The sequence below is a fragment of the Falco cherrug genome, chromosome 3 (assembly GCF_023634085.1).
Source record: "Falco cherrug isolate bFalChe1 chromosome 3, bFalChe1.pri, whole genome shotgun sequence".
In the NCBI taxonomy this organism is placed as follows: domain Eukaryota; kingdom Metazoa; phylum Chordata; class Aves; order Falconiformes; family Falconidae; genus Falco; species Falco cherrug.
This window is the reverse complement of record NC_073699.1, coordinates 122,393,038-122,408,605: the sequence shown is the minus strand read 5'-3', so window position 1 is coordinate 122,408,605 and position 15,568 is coordinate 122,393,038. Positions and strand designations below refer to the sequence as shown.

The window sequence follows — 15,568 nt, the reverse complement described above, 5'->3', positions numbered from 1 at the left end:
AGAAAGGTTGTTTTTTCAACATTGGAAACATGACAGGCTGTTCAGGCTTCCCAGAATAACCAGTGGCTTCTAGAGCAGTGGAGGTAGAGAGGGACCACCTGCAGATGGAAGCAGTTGTGAGGCTATCAGGGGCTGCTGGTGATTCAGCTAGGTCAATGGTCCTTTTAACCTGGGTTTGATACTAATGCATTCATGTTGCTCATTATTTGAAAGATATTATGGACATACTGCCATGAATTAGGTGGCCCTGGCTTAGAGAATGTGGCAATGTCTCCCTCTAGTAGCTGCCCCGGCAATGAAAATTGCCTCTGACCTGCTGGTTTTGATTAAGTGAATTTTCTTTTTCCCCACGAATGGAGAACACTGGCTTTCACCCTGAGGATATTTCCTTTGATTCATACTGTCTGTACATATTCTGTATGGCTCACTGAACCAATGTGTCTCTGACTGCAGTGCATAATAATGCATAGCAGTAGTTCTGGCCACTGAAGGAAAAATGTACATTGTGTGAGAGCAACAAGGATGCAGCTCCATTTGTCCTGAGCTTACTGTTATCATTTACATAAGTAAACAGAACAAGGGAAATGTGAGTCATTCCACTCTGATTCAGAAGCATTTTACACCCTGCCTGCTGGAATGGAAGTGCCCCAAAGGAGCATCAGACAACAGCAGCTCTACCAAGCAGCCCACCAGCTATAGAAATGTGTATGTCAGGTTGTCTCTCTGTGTACTTTTGGTAATACTTCACCCCCAATTTCCTTTTCATAACTCTGCAATGACTGGGTGCTCAAAAGCTAGTAATTTTTTCCCCTCAATGATACCAATTGTTCTAATAGAAGCTATTACCTCTCCCCGCAAACCTTGTATCCATGGAATCCTCAGACCATCATGGTCAAAGCACCACTACCATTTTCCCCTCTTGCACATCCATCTCATTAGCACTCCTCCATCACTCAGGTGCCTCACCACATTGTCCTCCAGGAGACTTCCAACAGCCCTTATCTGCAGCCCCAGCTGCCCCCACTTTCTGTGGGCTCATACTGTGTAGCATTGCCTGTCACATTTCTCTCCTCAATAGCCTGTGAAAAGAACCAGATATATGACCTTTTTCACAATCCTGCATGCAAGAGTCCAATCCTATACCTGCAGCCTCTAACTTCCCCTCTATACCCCGCACCTTCCCTCCTGGATTTCACAACGTCCCTTGGTGGCCCGTGCCATTCCCAGAGGTGAGCAAGCTGCAGTCTCTACACCAAGGACACCCAAGTGTGGCAACATTCCTTTGGTTTCGCACTTCTCTTTAATCTCATCCCTACAAAGAATGTGCTTTTGGACATGAGATCCAAGGTCCAACTACTGACACAAACAGGGCTTGCTGCAATCGAATGCAAAGACTTCTGCCCATGCTGACTGTGTGAGTTTGTTTTATTCTCTTCTAAACCCGGGGACTGGATCACTATGTTTCTCTGCAGAACTGTAAATTGAAACTAAAGAGTAGACTGAAAAGGAGCTGCTCGTATCGTATAACCACTGACCTTCCTGAAGAACTTTAATGCCTGAAACATCCTAAAATTTGTTTTGAATCAATTCAATATCACCTCAGCACAAGGCAATCTCTATATCTGAAAAAGGCCGCAAGGAGGAACAAGTTTGTCTGAGCCAGACTGGCAGTGTTGCAGGCAGGATTTTGATTACAAGACTGTAGATACTACTTCTTAATGGGATTGATTGAAAGCTTCAAATTTATTATCCTTTACATGGGGTCACTTTATCTAGGGGTATGCCTTTTTATTTTTCCTTGCAGGTGCAGGTTCATCACGTCTGCTGATGCTAATGGAAATCACATATTCTTGCTGGCAAGAAGGCCACAGAAAGTGACACAAATCCTTTTACCCTCACATCAAGTTGGAAGTGGCTTTGTCCAGAACAACAGAGTGCCTGTATCAGAAAGCGCCTCAGTCTGAAGAGTGACTTGCAGTATGGTGGAGAGAATCCTGTGCTGAAGAGGCTGGTGGTGATTTCAGGTGAGCCGCCCTTTGCACTGCAGGTTTTTGACCTGTAAAACTTGACAACCCCCCTTTTTCCTGACCCTCTTTTCCTCTTAGTCATTTGTGCTCGGCATAGCAGGAGTCGGCTCTTGCCAAGTGATGGGAATTGCACCTAATGCAGATCTGGGTCTTTCCAGCATCTCCACCTGTTAAAGAGTACACAAGACCTGCTCCCTTTGGTGTTTTACAGCATGACTAGTGCTCAGGTGCAATTTCTCAGGCCTGGCACAACTATTGCACGGTGCCCTGACTGGAAGCTCTTCCAGTCCTGCTGATGCTCAGATTAACTTCCCAGGACACAGCCAGCAATGGGGCTCTCCATTGGCCTGTACCGAGTGGCTGCAAAATGCCATGATGGACCCAAACCCTCAGTTTGCTTTCCAGGAGTTGGTGGGCCCCCAGGGGGGAGCACTGGAGAGAAAGCAAGATGTTGCAGTAGCAGTGCAGTGCACTCTTGCTGCTTCTCCCATCTCTGGACCACAGATGCTCCTGGTGCCAGCCAGCCATGGGTGTTCTGCTCCTCCTGCAACTCCACAGCGGAGGTATTCCCATCCTGATACTTGGATCGTCTCTCAGCTGCTTCATTTCTGAGGGTATAAATTATGTCCCTGGCAGGCCAGGGAGAAGCTGATGCTTTGCAGCTGAGCCCACTGGCTTCTCAAAGAAAACTCAACCAAAAAAAATAAAAAAAAAAAGAGAAGAAAAAAAAAAGGGGTCGGAATCATGAGGTATGCCAGCCTGGGAGCAAGCGGCAGCTGGCGCTGGTCAGCGCTGACACCAGTGAAGTGAGCTGACGGCCTGAGGTCAGGAGGGGTGTTGCAGGTGGACACTGCCCTGTGTCCCAGATGTCACTTATCCTGGTCACTGGGGAGCCAGCACCATCTGCAGACTCAGGTGACAACTGTCAGAACAGCCCATGGCAGTGAAAGGGCTGTGCTGGAAGCCTGAGCTGCAAGCTGAAGCAAACTCACCTCCACTTTGGCACTGACAAGATGCTGGGTTGTGGTTGTCAGCAGAGGCTCCGTGGTAAAACAGCCCAGGAGCCCGGGCACCTTCTCCTGCCCTTAGCCTGTGCCCAGGGCTCAGGGGCCAGTGGCGCGGGAAAGCAAAGCTGTGGCTGGACTCCAGCCCAGAGCCCTCTTGGTAACACTGGCCATGACAAGAATTTGAAAATTTGAAACTGCTTCTTACTGGTCCTGGCTGAGCAATGATACTCTTGAGGAATTAATAGCTGTATTGGTTGTCTAAATTCCTGGGAATGATGGATCCCTGATGTCAGCCATCCGTTAGCAAGAGGAGCATCACTGGAAGCCCAGCTGAGACCCAGCTTCTATAATTTTCCCCTGCAAAGACATCATTTTACCCATTTCACTTGCAGTTAAACAAACTGGTTTTCCCCCTCTGCCAGGGAACATTAGGAGTTCTTTGATTCCTGACCTTGTCCATGCCAAGATGATTTGCTCTTCCCTTGTACTTCTTGACAGCTTCCTCTTTTCGAGTCTGCTTCTGCCCTAGGCTGTGGTCTCCCCTCGGGCGTCTTGGCACTTGGCGCTGAGAGGTGATGGGTTAGGCATTGCTGATGATTAAACAGATCAGTATGAATGCTTCTCTTTCCTCCTCCTTAGCCTAGATACCCTGGTAGCTATCATTCTCCCAAGCCAGGCATCCTCCACTCGCAGTCAGGCCTGAACTCTGCATGATGGATCACCCCTCCAGGCAGCCCGACAAAGCCCTCCATTAGCTGCCAGAGCCCTGGCAGTGGCATCACTGTTAAATTGAGTACGTTGTACCTGAGGCTACTCTACCAATAGACTTCACAAGCAGCTTGGCGGTTGTGCTCTCCTGCTTAGACAATGCTCTCCGGAATGGATGATGGCAGGCAGTACAGATGGGAGGGGGGAATTGATTAATAAAAGAAGCAATTCTTACTCCCCCACTCTGCTCTCATTACTGGCATTTGAAAGCTAGGATTCACATTTCTTCTGAGCTCTGGTGTTGTGTACAGATGTGAAGCTATGTCTCTTGGGAGTGCTTCCACCAGCAGAATTCAGATGGGAGGAAATGGGCTGGTGACGCCCAGCAGACAATAATCTATTGGAAAGTATCCTCTGCAGATGTGCTTCCTCTTCAGCACTTATTATTGTTATCAATAAGATTCCTTCCCTTCTGCCCCACCCAAGGCTAAAAAGGGGCTGATATTTAATCTTCCCCCCCACCCCCCCATCCCCCGAAGGATGAAACAAATGAGTGAAAGAAAAGAAAGAAAAAGTGTCTGTTCTGGGTGAGATCGACTCCCATGTGGAGGAGATGAATGAGACTTCTGGGTCACACTAGTTCCACTGAAGCCTAGATGCTAGCTTTGCTAGGCAACATCTGTAGAGCAGTTTGGTTCTTAGGTTTTACCCATGACATGCCCTTGCTGGCTTCCACCCCCTGAATAAAAGTGTAGAGCAGAAACTTCTCCTGGGTAGGCTTCAGCGCTCCCCTGAAGGTTCCAGTAGCCTTGTGGGCTGTTCCTTTTCAGCAAGGCAAGGCTATGGCAGGTCTGTCATCTTTCCGCCTCATGGCTCTTTCACCACAAGCTGTGTTTTACCAGTCAGGCTGTGAGTGCTTTGTACACAGCATCTATCCCTGGCCTGCTGGAGGGCAGCACGCACCTATTGTTCATCGGCACCTGAACTCAACTGGGTCCTGAGTGGCTGACCCACAAATACAGGTGCTCAGCCTGCTAAAGATGACCTTGCACTCAGAGCTGGGACCTGGGGTCTGCTGAGTTCTACTCATCAGTGATGGCGTTGAGCCTCGTGACTGCTTATGCCCCTAGTCTTCTAGACGTGAGAAAGGGATGCTGCAGTGATGTGGCATGTAAAATATCTTGGGAGAGCAGAGCAGTGGAAAAGGAGAGCTGGTGCCAGTGGAGGTGGTGCTGTCTGAGGCTGCAGTGTAATGGACTGAAACTGTGAAGGTATGTGGAGAATTGAAGACAGCACTTCAGAGGTCCTGCAGCATGAGACCTTAATTTAGTAGAAATTCACAGTGCTAATCTCTCTAAACAGCTATCCTTTAGAGTGTGTGAGAAACCTTGACTCTGACCTAGCTGTGAGCAGGCAGATTGCCAGGAGGTGTAAAAGGCAGAGGTCTGCTGACCATGGAGCAGCTTGGGCCATCACAGAGCTCCTCAGGAAACCAACACCTTTCCCACAGAAAATGAGGCAGGAAAACCTTTGGTTAGGAGTGTTTCAAGTGAGGGGGGTTGTTTTCTTATACTCTATTTCCTTTTTTTTTTTTAAATAAGAGGAATATGAATCTTGGGGGAGAACCCAAAAAGAAACAAAACAAAAAAGTTGGCAGTGTTTCAACATATTGAAATGATCCTATTTGTTTCTTTCCAACCTAATATGTGAATATTTTTTTAAGCAAAAAAACATTTTTCTGTGCTAACGTGTTGGGGTGTGGCCTTCTTCCCCACTGTCTTGCATTTACTATGTCTGCAAAAAAGTCTATTTTTCCAGTTCCAGAATCCGAAACAAAACATGTTATGTTAATTTGAATCCAGAGTTGTTTTCTGATGGCTCTTTTTGGAAGGGTTGTTTTTCATTTGTAGTAGACCTCAAATATTTTCAGGAAAAAACAATGGCAAAAAATCATTGTTAATAGTGAGATCTTATAACTAAATACTTCATTGAAGAAAAGGTCCAATGTTTTTTTATTGCACTGCATCTGATTTAATGTATTAAACCTTCTGAGCACTATCTTTCATTTAAATGGCCCTTTTTCTCTATTTGATTCCGGGAGGGTTAGTGGAAAAAAAATACGATTCATTTTTGAGGGAACAACTGCAGGCAAAGGTTTCTTTCTTGAGCAGAATGAAAATGAGAATTTGAGTGCTGTCTCCCACCCTGGGTGCTCTGGAAAAGCTTTTAAAAAAACAAACCAAAACAAAAAAGGAGCTAACCTGAGACAGTTGTTTCTGTCTGAAATGGTTTGGTTTGTTCTGTTTCCCCCCTTGAAACAATACAAGGACTAATGGGGCAGTCCTCACATTTATAATGTATATATGCACTGTCTCTGACTTTTGGGAGCTCCAGGAATATGGGAAGGCCATGGGATGCCCCATGAAGAGAGCCAAGAGGTCCTGGAGGAGGGGGAAGAGACAGGCTTGCTCCAGCTCAGAGAGGCTGGAGGCCCTGGGCATGCTGGCCCCATCGCATCCCTTTGGGTAGCACGTTCCATTGGGTACCATGTTCCCTTGGGTACCGCACTCCTTGCTGGGGAAAGCCTGGGCTCCAGACAGAGCCCCACAGGCTTGGGGTCTGCAGCCTGAGTCTTTCACCAGTGCTTGTCCCTCAGGGTGCAGCTCTCTGTTTGGGCGCTGGGCTATTCCCCATGTCACACATGCTACTGTGATAAACGCAGTCATGATTCATGTAAAAAATAGAATGTACTGTGGTAAGTGTACTTGTTGGACCCTGTGTAAAACTGGGACCTGTATCGCAGTTGTGGTGAGTGGGCGCGTGTGGTTCTCCTTTAAGACAATGTGATGGCTTCCCCTTCCCCTGAGGCAATCGCTGCCTGGAAAAACCTGCCAAAGGAGATAAGGAAAGCGAAACCGTGCCAGAGAAGGCCCACCGAAGGAGACAAAGACCTTGAGATTTGAAAAAGCGAGCCAAAGGAGAGCCAATAGGAGGAGAAGGTGTACCCTAACGACCCAATGGGGAAAGCGCGGGACGAACATCCGGCAAGAGGAGATTGGTCAAGATCCAGGGATAAAAGATGCTGCTTTTAGGACTCAGGTGTGTGTGTGTTGGAACTAATTGAGTTCTCCACGCACCCAGCACTGTTTTTGCTTATTGTTTCTCAACCTAAATTGATTGAACCCAAAATAAAATTGTTTTAATTGTTATTGTTTATAACACTACCAGACATCAACCGTGTACCTGGGACTCCCAAGAGGCAAGAGCATGCAATACAGGAAAGCTGGATTTTCTTTTTCAGTCTGTTCATCCTCCTCTAAACTGCTTCCCTCCTCTCCTCATCCACCCCAGCCTAAGGCACTTGGGCAGGTGTTTCTAGCCAAGACCAAGCAGATGATCCTTGGCAAGCTGAGCTCCAGCCTCACCAACACGTAATCCCTCTGTCCAAGCCAGACACAGCTGGATGACCTGGGGATGAGTGAGTCTGCATGAATCCTGTGGTGCCAAGGGGCTCTCTCCTTGCTATTGATATTTTCCTACTTCTCATGCTGCTCTGGACGAAACAAAACAACAACAACAACAAAATCACCCAAACTGCTTGATTTTGCAATCTCCATAGATGTTGGAGGCAAAGATGGCCACAGAATAAAGATATCCTGTTCAGAGGAAATAACTAAGATGTTGATTGGCAAGCTAAATCCTCCACAGTGTCACTGCCCGTATGACTGGAATCCTAAATGAACCAAACTGCAACATGTTTTATGCTGTTTCTGCACTCCAAATGCATTTTTCAATCTATTTCCTTAAGCCTGCAGGACTGCTGTCTCAAATTCCACTTCCCATTTCTCCAATTGGACAGAGACACTAAATAGAAGCTCTCCTTAGTGGTAGCATCTTTCATTTCATTTCTTAGATTTCTAAGCACATAGGAAGGGTTAGCATGTGTTAAAAGCCATTGTCATGAGATAATGTCCTGCTATTAGAGCATCTTTTTTTTTTTTTTTTTTTTTTCTTTTTTTTTTTCCTTCTGGTGGCTGTGGGCCATTTTCCTGTGATGTGAGAAATGATGTCTTGCAGTTCCTGGACATATTATGGGATCAGCCTTGTCACACAGCCCAATCACTTCTGTGATCTCTCTTTTGAGAGAGAAAGAAGAAAAACATGCCCCCAGGACATTGTGTGCTAGCCTGACAAAATCAGGCCACTGAGGAGGGAACAGCTGATCCCAGGCTGAGCCTAAAGATCAGCATCCCTAAGCAGGGCACGCTGCAAGAGCAGGTGGGGATGTCTGCCGTGGGGTCACCCTCTACCTTTAAACAAGAGATGGTCTCCAAGGGAATTAGATCTACTTGTCCTCCTCTGCACAGCCTGGAGAAATAGAGAGCATCTGCCTATGCAGATAAACGTTGAGTTCCGCGTCTAAGGATTTATCAACTCCAGTTACAGCCTTCACTTGGCTCTCCTTAAGGAAATGAAGCAGCTTAAATGACCTGAAAATACTAAGTCTGAGATAAGCAACCAGGTAAAACAAGACAGAGGAGCTGGAAGGAGGAGCATGGACAGCAGGGGATAAAGCTGCCACAGGGACTGTCCACAGCCAGCTTCTGCCAGAGGAACAGCCCAGCTTCCATCACCGTCCTTGTCAGGGAACCAATCCACCATGGGCAAAAATGTTCAGTGTCCCCAGAGCACGAGATCAGGGAAGGAGGTTGCCCCTGTGGAGAAGAGTCTGTCCAGCAAGGCATCCAAACTCTTCCCAAGAAGTCTTCCCCATGCACTACATTAAGGGGTGCAGACAGTGAGATGAGGGGAGATCGCAGCTTTCTGAGCCCTCCTGAAGTCTGAGAGGAGAGACTCTGGTTTGGGACCAAAAGGCAGCTGGCCCAGGCTGTGGGTCAGGACACAGTGCTTGCAGAGGATGCTGTGATGCCATTAATCTTCTTGCAGGAACTCCTGTGCAGCACTGCGGAACGGTGACAGCCAGGTGGGTAATGTCAGGATCCAGACGACAGTCTCATACAGAGGCCAGGAAGGGGCCTGGGGGGAGATGTTAGGACATGGAGCTGCGTGGGTGGGAGCCTCTGGAGGTCTCTGGCTTTGCATGTGTCTCAGAGCAGGGCAAACACAGAGCAGGCTCCTCCAGGCTGCCTCCAGCTGAGCTCTGAACACTTCGAGCATCCCTGCCCTGACTCCTACTGCTGAACCCTTGAGGACCAAAAATCTCACATCAGCCTTTACCTGTGGCCAGTTCTTGCTGTTTAGTTTGCTCCCTACTTCCCTGGCACAGGCTTGCTCTCCCTCTGGCCAGCCTTCTTTCTTACTTCAGTACATCTCCCTGGCCTTGGGCAATTCACTTCTGTGCCTCACTTTCCCCGACCTGGGCTATTGGCAGCTCAGGCAGCCCCCACCAACCTCAGGGCTTGTCCAGGCACCCAGCATGGGCAGTGGGATGGGAGCTGCTGTTACCGCCGGTCCCAGCTCAGCACAGCACCATCTCGGGAAGGAAGCAGCTTCTTTTCCTTCCTGTGCTCCCCAAGAACAAGAAAGAATCCCATCGGCCTGGTGATGCACAGAGGATGCAGGGTATGAATAGGGTGCATCAACCTGAGCGCAGGGAGCAAGCACAGCCCCACTGCAGCCCTCCCGCAGCCCCTCGCTAGCCACGGCTGCCACTGATTGCTGCTGCAGAGGTGCTGATTTATTTAAACTTTTTTTGATGCAAAGGTCCAACAAATCAAACATTGCTGCTTCAGTGCAAATGGCAGAAGGCTAAGTGGTGTTATCTTTAATTACCGTCAGTGTCAAGGAGAACAGCCGGGTAGTAGCACGGGGTGGAGGGTGGAGGACGGGTTTTGGAGGACGGGTGTGTGTGTGTGTGTGTGTGGGAGGCTGTAATTTGCATTCATATGGGGACATCTAGTGACCACGGTGACATATTGCAAGTGGTGTGCGTCCCGGCACTGTGTAACAGGGATGTAAAGCCTGGCTGGTAGCCCCCTCGCCCTCTTGGAAATCAGCTTTTGCATTGCTGATGCTGCCCCCATCCCCCCCGCCTTTCATTACTGCTGCAAAGAGCATCCTTCATCCTACTGCCCTAAACATGCTGCCTGCAAAAGGACTGTGGAGTTTTGTCTCAGGGTCTTGCACCCTGCCATGGTGCAGGGCTCCCCCAAAACCAAGTCTCCACCATGGGTTCCTTACCAGGCTCCATCCAGCACGGTGCAGAGCAGGGGATGTGCCCTAAGAGCAGAGCCTGGCACAAGCCTTGGGCTTCTCTGGGTGCCCAAGGATGTACAAGGTGGCAAGGGATGTCCCCTCTGTGCTGGGGGACTGTGTTGCATGAGCCTCTGCTGAACACACCGGGGTGTAGCATGGGGAAACAGAAGGGATGGAGTCCCAGTGCTCCCAGTTCAATCCATGTGGCACCAGGCAATGGCTGCTGTTTGTCCGTCTCCACATCTGGATGCATCCTGTGCTTCAACACACTGTCAGAAATGCCAACCTGACTCCTGCACTGCATCTACCTCATCCAGAGCTGCTTGTTCATGCAGTGCATGGCTAGGGCTGTGGCTGGTCACCTGGAGCCAGGTGTCCCGCAGGGCAGGTCTGTGTCCCACTGCCCGGCTGTGTGCACAGTGGGGGGGCCTTGGTCCCACCAGCTGCTCTGCGGAGGGGGCATCCTTACCCCTCGCTGCTGTACCTGTTGTCCCAAATGTCCTCTGCTCAGGAAAACTTACCTGAAATGAACAAGCACAGGTTTTTTTGGTTTTTTTTTTTTCTTTATGCCCTAAAACAGACAGCCTCATTCAGGCCAGGAAGTCATACACATTTTAAAGCCAAGATCCTTTTCCCTCTCACATCTATCACCCTCCCTCTTACACATCCAGCCAGCTATCTCCCTATTTCCTGAGCATTTGGTATTCCAAGGCTTTCCAGAATAGGCTGGGGATATGGAGAAACTGGACGTTTTGGTAAGAAATGCGACCCAGTATGATCCTGCAAAGTGTGAGGGGTGTAACCCAGCCCTGCCCTCACAGCCCCTGGTGCCCACCTGCAGGAGTACCTGGTGCTCAACCTAGCCACTCCAAGTGGTCAGCACAGAGACAGGAGAGGCATCTCCATCCCCTTGGTACACCCTGACACCTGGGAACACACAGGTTTGATCCTGTTTCAGCCAAATTGCAACCAGCCCTCCCACCCCAGCCCAGCTCCTGGGGTCTGCAGCGTGTCGTCTCAGATGGTCCATTTTAAGTTTTGCTGGTTTAATGCCAGTCCCATCTCACCCTCCCCCTAATTCTGATTTTGGGTACAGGCCCCTGAGATGTGAAAAAAACCCCATCTTTCTGTTCCTGTCTTCTCTCTGTGAGTTTTCCCACTTTGTTCAGTGATTACTACAAGGAAACAGCCTGTGGGTTTGAGAAGTTTCCATCACTGTCCTACACACTAAGAATATTGCACATCAGTTCCAAATATCTTTCGACTTCTACAATTGTATGTCCGTTCCCGCACTGATGTCTACTTTAAATTTTCTTTTCCCCTTTCACCTGCTGCTATCAAGATCTCCTACATATATAGTTGAAATTAATCCTTTATTTCCCACAGCAGTCCTTGATATCAGCTCTAGCAGTAGCACCAGTAATTACTCTCTTCCTATTAGCTGGTGAGACATCGTGGCTAATTTGTGGGTACACTGATAAAAACCAGAAGTGTCAGGCGATGACACTGCAGGTTGACTGCATGAAAGGTCAGGCAGTGATTTCCCCCACGTAGGTGGTTTATTAATTATATTCCTTTCTGGAAGGTCTAGGAACAGAGTCCCTGAGACTGTGGAGCCCTCCACACGATCTGAGTGCAACCACAAACACCCGTTTGTGTTCCTTGCTATCTGCAGGTACGCCTTTACACACCAGCTCTGGGACAGGACATGCCTGTTCACAACCCAGCCCACATAAGGGCACTCTGTGGTGCCAGAGTCCCTGTTTCCAGCTGACTGATGGATGTGGAGAAGTGGCCCCTTTCAAACTCTTCTTCCCTTGCTGTGCCCTTTGTAAGGCGGGGAGAAAGAGCGGGCTGTAGTATGAATCTGCAGCGTTCTGTGCTGCAAACTTCAGCTCCAAACACAGGGAGAGGCTTTTTAGCACTCCCTCCTTCTCTCCAAAACATGGACTTTTTCATCAAGAAGAGGTCACGCCAGCTAGGGAAGAGAGCTGGGCAGTGCTGGGGGTGGGGGGGGCAAGGGGGGAAATCTGTTGTGACCCAGAGATATCACTTGGTCACATGGACAGGTCTCCATCGTCCAGGATGGAGAATCAGAGGAATGCGAGTGTGCTCAGAGGTGTAGAAGTAACACACCTCATTGCTCAGCTGTAAATTTCCCCTGTGCCCTGTCCTTCATCTGCTTTAGGAGAGCCCTGGAGATCCAGGCACTCTCCCTTCCTGCTCATCCCTCCACCTCCTTCTATGATGCCTTAAGTGCTTTATGATGCTGCCTGCTCTGCATCCTGAGGGTTCACTTTCTCCATCCAGAGGAGAGGCATAGCAATCCAATCTCCATCAAAGAACACAGCACTACCTAAGGACAAATAACTGTTCAGCATTTATTGTTATCTCCAGTCTAATCTATGCAGTACATAACAGTGGGAATAGGCCGCAGAACAGTAAAATACCACAACAATTGTAAAACTTGCAAAACAGTTCCTGCTATCATTGGTGATTAAAAAATAAATAAATCCAAATGACTATCTGAAGTATAAAGCTACTTACAATTTATTGCCAGAGCTCTGATCCTTAGCAAGTTCATCATGAAAGGAATTACACAGGGCAGTGTACTACGGCTTGTTGAAGCCTCTTCCCAAGTTGAACATAAAATGACAAATAATAATTTGCACAACGTAAATTTACTAGCACCTTAAACTATCTGTTCACTGAATTACCTCAGAGGACTAAGAGAGAGGAAGCTTAGCGCTTTTCACAGGGAGCAGTACATTCATACAGTGTGAGACAGGTTTCACTGCCTGGTGTTGCTTGGAGAAAAATTGTCGTAATATCTGGTCTGCTACCTACCCATTAATTAGCAGTAATTGTATTTGCATTAGTGTTACAAATTGCTATTGAAAGATGCTACCAAGCTAGAAGCCCTCAGTTTAATTGAAAGCAGTTTTTTATTTGATTACTAATCACCCTGTGCTATAATATCAATGACCTGCATGAGAAAATTGCTTCCCCAGAGGGGTCTTGTTGGCAAGAGAGCTCTGCTGGAAGGCAGAGATCTCCTCCTGCCTCTGGGAGCAGTGGCAGCTTCAGTCCTTCCATGGCATGCTCAGCACCCAAAGAGGAAGTAAGGAAAAAGTGGACAAGGGTTTTTTGCACACCCAAGGGACAGCGTTTTATAAATTACGTGTCCAGAAGACCTAAACGAACTTGGGATTGGTGGCAACATGGAGAGAAGGACTGGTGATATGTAGTGGGCAGCAGCAAAGGTAAGGAAAAGAAGTTCTGTGGCTGCAGAAGGACCATTTTACAACCTCAAGCAAGGAGGCTTTCACTATAAGCCCGTCAGTCCGCAATTTGGGACACATAATTGGGGTTTTTTTCTTTATTCACAGCATCTTTTGTTTCCAAGATAAGCATGTAATTAGCTGAAAGAAAATGCAAGGAGAGGCTCATCTAGTAGGTTTCCATCTTGCTGCTGCTGGTGATCCATTAATGAAGTCTAATTACAATGTCAAAAGCCTATGTTCTAGCCCAGTGACTAATTGACTTTGGAATTGCAAGAGCTCTTTTGTTGTTTTAAGCCAGGAGAAGCAAGAAGGGAGGAAAAAATAATTGATAATTAGTTTAGTTCTGCTTTATCTGTAACACAAAACAAAACATTAGTTAGAGAAGGAATTCTGTTCCTGATCATGTATCTTGGCCCTCCTGCCATTGCAGAGCACTGCACAAGCATTCTTTTCTGTTTACACCTGCAAACCATATCCAGCCCTCTCCTATGCCATGCTTCTGGTGGAGGGTTTCAGCTGTGTTACATAGGCCTGGTGACTTGTTGGATGGAAGGCAGAGATGGACAGATGCATGGATGGACAGACAGGTGGACAGATATACTTACTCTAGGAAGGACAGCTAGGGAAAGACAGATATAATGGTATGCTCTCCATAAAAAAACCCAAAACATAAACTACTGTGTCTGCAGGTAGGGGCATTTCTTCGCAGCATCCAGGAGTACTGCTCCAAAACAAGGAACTTGGTGATTTAGGAAGACACCGTGCCTCCTAGGTCCTTCCCTCAAGGTGGCTTGCAGAGGTTTGAAGGAGCAATACTTGGTATATCAGCCCTTCATATCCCAATTTGAGTCACTAGCCCCTAGGCATGGTCCTTCCTGGATCAGCCTCCTTAGAAAGGGCTGGGGATGGTTTTGCTCCCCAAAGAAATGATCGGTATTGAGTTTTATGGAAGCAGTTGGATTAAAGTGGCAATGGGCAAGGTAGTGGGAATGGATGCAGTTTTCTGTGAGGATGAAGAATCAGCCCTCACCTTGCAGGAATTTATCCCATCACCAGAAAAAGCCAGGCAAACTTTTCTGCTTAATGCTTCTGGCTTAAACTGCAGAATGACATTATCCCATCATGTAGACATTTCCATGGGTGCCATGACAGGAAATAAAAATCAAATCCATCTTTTAGCTCCTGAGACTATTAAATTTTACTTTCAAGGCATTTAAAGAATAAATAGGCATATGAGAAAATTAACTACAGGAGCTCATTTCCATGATTGACAAACTGATTATAGCTGGGGAAAAAAAAATAATGCTGTCATCATCTTATCAGATGGAAGTGAATTGCTTCTGATCAGATGTTGGATTGAAGAGACATAGAAAGAAATGGTAAAAGAGAAAAACAGAGTAGAGAATGTCCAGAAATATGTGAGGGAACCTGGACATTACATTAAACCATGTATTCCATGAGGACCAGATGAGTACTAGGCTGTACAAACATGACAGAAACAGCAAAAAAACCCCAAAAAACCAACAAAAAAACCCCTGGCCCAAAAGTTCTGTTTTCATTGAAACCCTGCGCCACAAGACAACAATTTCAACACAGCTAGAACCTCATGTCTTTTCTGGGAGTAAGAAATGAGGCTCCCAGTATCCCGGTTTCAGCTCGGATGGAGTTAATTTTCTTTTTAGGAGCTAGTAAAGTGCTGTGTTTTGGTACTGATATGAGAAAAATGTTGATAACCGCACTGATGTTTTTAGTTATTGCTGGGTGATGTTTATACTAAGTCAGGGACTTGTGGGTTCCTTGAGCCCTGCCAGCCAGAGGGCTGGAGGGGCACAAGAGACTGGGAAGGGACATAGCCAGGTCAGCTGCCCTGAAGCAGCCAAAGAGGTATTCCACACCATATGATGTCATGCTGAGTATATAAAGTGGGGGAAGAAGAAGGAAGGGAGGGACATTTGGCATTACGGCGTTTGTCTTCCCGAGTACCCATTACGTGTGATGGAGCCCTGCTTTCCTGGGGATGGCTGAACACCTGCCGGCTCATGGGAAGTGGGGAATGAATTCTTTGCTTTGCTTTGCTTGTGTAAGCAGCTTTTGCTTTACTTATTAAATTGTTCTTATCTCAACCCTTGAGTTTTACATTCCTTTCTGATTCTCTTTCCCATCCCTCTGGGTGAGGGGGAGTGAGCAAGCAGCTGCATGGTGCTTGGTTGCCGGCCAGGGTTAAACCGACACCCATGGCTTCGTCCCCACCTCACCTGTGGAGATCAGCCTGACAAGCAGTGAGTTTCCGGCAGGGTCCCTCTGCATTTCACAAAGTCTGGATGCT

General features: G+C 47.6%; 1 protein-coding gene across 5 annotated transcripts in view; it reads left to right on the top strand.

Moving 5' to 3' along the window:
• LOC114014320 (endoplasmic reticulum-Golgi intermediate compartment protein 3-like) overlaps positions 1-15,568 on the top strand; it is a 41,035-nt gene that overhangs the window by 16,205 nt on the left and 9,262 nt on the right. For 2 of the 5 annotated variants that reach the window (XM_055703474.1, XM_055703478.1), the window contains one exon: positions 1,805-3,944. The exons of 1 other annotated variant lie outside the window; for it this stretch is intronic. In XM_055703474.1, coding sequence (XP_055559449.1) covers positions 1,805-1,964 — 160 coding nt within the window. In that variant the 3' untranslated portion in view covers positions 1,965-3,944. Of the gene's footprint in view, positions 1-1,804; positions 3,945-15,568 lie in introns of those variants that run through there. 2 more of the 5 variants (XR_008731162.1, XR_008731163.1) reach the window with 2 other exon arrangements.